Source organism: Glycine soja, chromosome 2, assembly GCF_004193775.1.
Source record: "Glycine soja cultivar W05 chromosome 2, ASM419377v2, whole genome shotgun sequence".
NCBI classification, from domain to species: Eukaryota; Viridiplantae; Streptophyta; class Magnoliopsida; order Fabales; family Fabaceae; genus Glycine; species Glycine soja.
In genome coordinates this window covers 44,396,057-44,402,709 of record NC_041003.1, presented here as the reverse complement: position 1 = coordinate 44,402,709, position 6,653 = coordinate 44,396,057, and the positions used below count along the sequence as shown (strand labels likewise).

Here is a 6,653-nt window from a genome sequence, read left to right as displayed (position 1 = left end):
ATAAAAGGGCAGCAGCGTGGGATATCCTATTGCAATTGAAATAATCAAATCTCATATCCCGATCACCATCCACCACGTGTATGGCCACAAATGAAAAGGGTAATCACCTTCTCGCATCCACCTACACGCAGTCATCACGCGTAAGATACAGCAACCTGTATCTGTTTTCATTTTCCTAATATTTATTTATCCAAACGCATTAAATAGTCAACAAATAAATAGCTTACCCACATAACCCCAAACTCATTCAGCCCAAGTTCAACTATTAAGCCTTAACGCCATTCTCCAGCTCCGTTGTTTCCTGAAACTCCTCCAACAGAAGCAACAAAGCCAGCAAAGAAAAACCAAAACCTCCTTTCCTTAAAACCAATCCATCCAAATTTCGTTACTATCTTCGCTTCCACCAACCCCCAATAACAAAATTAAAGCCCAAACCCACATTAACCCTCAATTTCCCAAACCGATCGTGCTCTCTCGTGAGAGCATGGTCTCCGCTGAAAAACCAATGCCAGAAACCGAACACGCGGCGGCGGAGAACAACACCAACACCGCCCTGTTTGGAAAATACGAGGTCGGAAGGCTCCTAGGATGCGGCGCGTTCGCGAAGGTTTACCACGCGCGCAACACCGAGACTGGCCATAGCGTTGCCGTTAAAGTCATAAGCAAAAAAAAGCTGAACTCGTCAGGTTTAACCTCCAACGTGAAACGCGAGATTTCCATCATGAGCCGCCTCCACCACCCCAACATCGTGAAACTCCATGAAGTGCTGGCGACAAAAACAAAGATCTACTTCATCTTGGAATTCGCGAAAGGCGGCGAGCTCTTCGCGAGAATCGCCAAAGGCCGATTCAGCGAAGATCTCGCGAGACGATGTTTTCAGCAATTAATCTCCGCCGTCGGGTACTGCCACGCGCGCGGCGTTTTCCACCGCGACCTGAAGCCGGAGAATCTCCTCTTGGATGAGCAGGGCAACCTTAAAGTCTCCGACTTTGGACTCAGCGCGGTGAAGGAAGACCAGATAGGGGTGGATGGGTTGCTTCATACGCTGTGTGGGACCCCTGCTTACGTGGCACCCGAGATTCTCGCGAAGAAGGGTTATGATGGGGCTAAGGTCGATGTTTGGTCTTGTGGGATTATCCTCTTTGTTCTTGTCGCTGGGTATCTTCCTTTCAATGATCCGAATCTAATGGTAATGTATAAGAAGATTTACAAAGGAGAATTTCGGTGTCCAAGGTGGTTTCCGATGGAGTTAAGGAGGTTTCTGACGAGGTTGTTGGATACGAATCCTGATACGAGGATAACCGTTGATGAGATCATGAGGGATCCGTGGTTTAAGAAAGGGTATAAGGAGGTAAAGTTTGGGGATTTGGGTTTGGAGTGGAAGAGTGAGGGTGAGGGTGAGGGTGTGAAGGATTTGAATGCTTTTGATATAATTTCGTTTTCTACGGGATTGAATCTTTCTGGGTTGTTTGATCATTCGTCTTGTGAGGTGGAGGAGAGGGAGAGGTTTTTGCTCAAGGAGTCGCCGGAGAAGGTGGTGGAGACGCTGGTGGCGGCGGCGGAGAAGGAGGGGATTGTGGTGAGGATGAGGAAGGAGTGTGGGGTGGAGTTGGAGGGGTGTGGGGGTAATTTCGCTGCTTTGGTGGAGGTTTACCGGTTACCGGGTGAACTTGTTGTGGTGGAGGTTAGAAGAAGGGACGGGGATGGTGGGGTTTTTAGGGATGTGTGGAGGAATAAGCTGAGGCCGTGTTTGTGTGCTGCGAGTAGCAGTACGACGTCGGATCGGGATGGAACAACTTTGGTGCAGCCGGTGGCCGGTGAATCATGATTAGGGGTTATTATTTTTTTTTAATTCGCAATTTTAAATAAAATTGAAAAAATATAGGCAGGTGGAGGTTTGAAAATTGAAATGTGTTATGGCCGAAATGTAACTTTGGCTGGCAATTGTCTAGTGGGGCACAAATGGATGTGGAACACATGTGTGACCAAGGGTGCATTGCAAGTTAATGATGTATATTTTTTTATGATTCTTATGTGTAAAGCATACTATTTTGCTTCGCTTTCTTTTTCGAAAATGATTGGTTAAAACAGTTCTTGTAAAAAGTTAAGAAAATCATTATTTTTTAAACAAGTTAATTCGATCTAATTTTCCTCGTGGTGTAAAGCGACAATTAGTCAATTCGAATGATTATGAATTCTGCACAAAATTGCTGTAATTTTCAGATTACTTGTGGTTTATGAGTTTATGATTATATTTATCTTCCTGGATTCTTTTGAACCCCGAAGAAAACAAGAAACTTGCTTTTACAGGTTATTTGTGGACATGAATTTATTATTATAATTATTTTCCTTGGATTCTTTTGAACCCCGAATAAAACAAGAAACTTGCATTTGAACATTTTTAACCGGAAGGGAGCTTATTTTATCTGAAGAAAATTACTCATGATATTTGTTAGTCTTTTTTAACTAATGTCAACAAGATTCTGGATGTAACTTGTATAAATTGTTATTTTAATAAATTTTGTGATCAAGTTTATTACATAAAAAAACTTGTGTGACAAAAATTTACTGAATAAGCATTTGATTAAGTTATTTTTCTTCATTCATTGATCACTTTCAAAGCTCATAAAACAAAATTTTAGAGAATAACTAGAATAGAATCGACATACCAATTCGTACTTTATAGTTGGAAACATTACCATTGGTATATAGCCTATAAGAAACAAAATCAAATCATGGAAAACTATCGAATGCCACAATCCGGCTCATATATGATTATCTTTTGTTAAAAATCTAAACCACATAAAATGACAGATTTAATGACACCCATGCATTATATTTTTTGGCTAGTCTATGGCGATTGAAATATACTTACAATTTTTTTTGGCTAAACAATATACTCACAGTTTTAAACATAAAGAAATTTGGATGGATCCCAGAACCAAGTTACATTCACAAATTATACCAAAAAAATATTACAATTACAGTAGTGCTAATTTAAAAAATTTGTCAATTATAAGATATTTTGATGTAGAATACTTAATGTGTTAATATCATAAAAGGGCGATTCTTCAGCTCCATGAAATGATCAGGTTCAGTCACATTCAAATGTTGGTGATTGGTGATATATTGTTGTCTATAATTAATAGCAAATGGACACGCTGCAGTACTTTCATTTTTATGTTCAAACTCAAGCGGTCCAAAATTGAAAGAGTACAGTATGCTTTTGATTTGAAACGATCTTCCCACCATGCTTTGATAAATTATTTATTGGTTAGGAATTATTATGGTTTTAATTAATTAATCTTTACTTGACACAATGACACCACCTTAACTGTTATTAATATTTTTTAAAACTTAAATATGTCAGCTAGAAATTGACTAAACGAAGCTACTTAATAAGTTCTCTTCGAGATTGGGCAAATTAACTGATGCCATGCGTATGGTTGAAGTTTGCCATGCAAAGCTAGCAGCTAGCTACTAGTGGAAGAACAATAATAATCGCCTCACGATATGTGTGTGATTGAATGTCACTTGTGCCAATTACCAACCTTCACGAGAGCATATGATACAAAACTTTTGGAACGCGTTAGTAATAATTTAATTTAAGTTATAACATTAATTGTTTATCCCAAATAATTTTCAATTCCTTTCGAATGCCTTAAAGGCAAGGTGTGCACCAAAAGGAGAGAGTAGGGTATGGCACCAGGAGAAAGAGCTAGCTGGTCCTGGAAGCATTGAGCCAAATTCCTAGCATAGCATATGATCAAAAAAGGTTGCGTAGAATTGAAGCTTTGAATTGTTGTTAGAAGAGAATCTGGATGAAAGTTTGAAAAAAAAGAAAGGAAAAAAAAAGAAAAATAAAAGGCTTTAAGTCCCACATCGTTCAGGATAAACACTTGAATAGTGTTTCACTCCTTATATATATATATATAGAGCTCTTTTTTTCATTTTTCTTTGCCCCAGTTGAGAAGTATTTTCTCAACTTTTCTTTCTCCCTCTCATATTTCAACCGATGCATTTCCGGCAAACTTCTCCCTCTTTCTTTCTATCGCTCTAAAAATTTCGGTTGGCTATAAGAGTGACTTTTTAAGTCATATTTTTGGTTGACTATAAGAGTGACTTTTTAAGTCATAATTTCGGTTGACTATAAGAGCGACTTTTTAAGTCATATTTTCGGTTGGCTATAAGAGCGACTTTTTAAGTCATAATTTCGGTTGACTATAATAGTGACTTTTCAAGTCATACTTTTCGGTTGGCTATTAGAGTGACTTTTCAAGTCATATTTTCGGTTGACTGTTAGAGTGATTTTTCAAGTCATATTTTTGGGTGGCTTTAGAGTGACTTTTCAAGTCATACAAGAGGGTGTAATTCTAGAAAAGGTTCCCTCAGTGCAGTGGGAATCTTATACAGTGATCTGGACTGTTTTATCCTAGGGACTTTGTGGTTGATAGTTTGCTTGCAAATTTTTTGGCAGTGCCACGAAACGTCTTAAAGAAAGCGACATTGTCCGCGACTCAGCCAGTAATTTTTTCGGTTTGTCACAAACTATTGTTACAACAATTTTAAGACGATTTTGGCTCTGCTATGGCTATTATAGATATTACTGGCTCAAACAAAAATGACCTCAACAAACCTTTTAGGTTTGAAGGGTATCATTTCAAACGTTGGCAACAAAAGATTATGTTTTCTTTAACTATGAGAAAAGTTGCCTATGTTTTGAACACTGATATTCCAGTGATGCCTAAAGATGCTGAGAAGGAAGTGAAGGATAAAATGACTATGGACTTAGCTCTTTGGAATGAAAATGATTACCCATGCAAGAATTTCGTTCTGAATGGGTTAGCTGATGATCTTTATGATTATAGCCCATATAAGTCTGCCAAATTAGTTTGGCTGGCTCTGGAAGAGAAGTATGATACTGAGGAAGCTCAGACTAAAAAGTATGTTGTTAGCCGCTATCTCAAGTATCAAATGACTGATGATAAATCAGTAGAGTCTCAATCCCATGAGATACATAAAATTGCTCAAGAGTCATACATAGCTGTGATAACTGAGATCAATATGATTGGAGGATCAGATGGATGGTGGGTAGACACTGGCGCCTCCCGCTATGTCTGCTATGATCGTGCTATGTTTAAAACATACACGAATAAGAAAGTGTTGCTGGGTGATTCCCACACCTCTACGGTTACTGGAACTGGAGATGTTGAACTAAAGTTTACCTCTGGAAAGACTTTGATTCTCAAAGATGTGATGCATACTCCAGAGATGAGAAAGAATCTGGTTTCTGATTTTCTTTTAAATTAAGGAATAGTGGGGGTACTTCATCCAGTTATCTTCTTGCTATTAGTAGTGAAAATCTTGCACAACCAGAATCAGATATGGAGCCTCGAAGAGGTAAGAGAGCAAGAATTGCTAAAGAGTATGGGCCCGATTATATGACCTATACATTAAAGGAGGATCCATCAAACCTCCAAGAGGCTTTGTGTTCTTTGGATGCTGACTTGTGGCAATAAGCCATTAATAATGAGATGGATTCTTTAGAATCTAACAAGACCTGACATTTAGTAGACTTGCCTCCTGGCTGCAAACCAATTAGATGTGAAATCATTGTTGTGTAACAACTTTGATATAAAAGACCTCGGAGAAGCAAGTGTAATCCTTGGTATTAAGATTACTAGGTCAAAAGAGGAAATTTCTCTGGATCAATCTCACTACATTGAGAAGATCTTAAAGAAATATGATTACTTTGACTGTAAACATGTAGTACACCATATGATCCAAGTGTAAAACTGTTTAAGAACACTAGTGAAGGTATACGATAAACTGAGTACACAAGTATCATTGGCTACCATAGGTATGCCACTAATTGTACTAGATCCGACATAGCCTATGTTGTGGGATTATTATGCAGGTTTACCAGTAGACCTAGTATGAAGCACTGACACGCTATTGAAAGGGTAATGAGGTACCTTAAAAGAACCATAAATCTTGAATTACATTATAAAAGGTTTCCTGCTGTAGTTGAAGGATACAACGATGCAGATTGGAACACTCTTTTCAGATGATTCCAAAGCAACCAGCAGCTATATATTTAGCATAGCTGGTGGGGCTATTTCTTAGAAGTCAAAGAAACAGACTATCTTAGCTCAGTCCACTATGGAATTTGAGATGATAGCACTAGCAACTGCTAGTGAGGAAACAAGTTGACTGAGAAGTTTACTTGTAGAGATTCCGTTATGGGAAAGATCGATATCAGCTGTGTTGATCCATTGCGATAGTACCGCGGCTATTGAAAAAAAATTGAGAACCGTTATTACAATGGTAAGAAACGAAAGATACGTCGTAAGCACAAAACTGTTAGAGAATTACTCTCAACAGGAGTTGTTAGAGTGGATCACGTACACACTGATGATAATTTAGCAGATCCTTTGACGAAAGGATTAGCTAGAGAGAAAGTCCATTACACTTCTAAAAGAAATGGACTATTGCCCTTATTGCGATGATCATTCATGATGGTAACCCGACCTAAATGACTGGAGATCCCAAGAATTAGGTTCAATGGGTAATAACAAGTTATGAAGTGATATGAGATGAACATGTTGTTATAAGTGAAAGCAGCATGATTCCTGAAGTAACAATAGGATGAG

The 6,653-nt window shown here is 38.4% G+C and overlaps 1 protein-coding gene across 1 annotated transcript; it reads left to right on the top strand.

The window, feature by feature from the left end:
• Positions 1-207: 207 nt before the first annotated feature.
• On the top strand, positions 208-2,075 carry LOC114397164 (CBL-interacting serine/threonine-protein kinase 11-like). The gene has a single exon (XM_028359277.1). The coding sequence runs from the start codon at positions 485-487 to the stop codon at positions 1,826-1,828; it is 1,344 nt and encodes a 447-aa protein (XP_028215078.1). The 5' UTR covers positions 208-484; the 3' UTR covers positions 1,829-2,075.
• The last annotated feature ends 4,578 nt before the right edge of the window (positions 2,076-6,653 follow it).

Coding starts and splice junctions, on each gene's coding strand:
- LOC114397164 (XM_028359277.1), top strand. CDS start 485: ATGGTCTCCGCTGAAAAACCAATGCCAGAAACCGAACACGCGGCGGCG.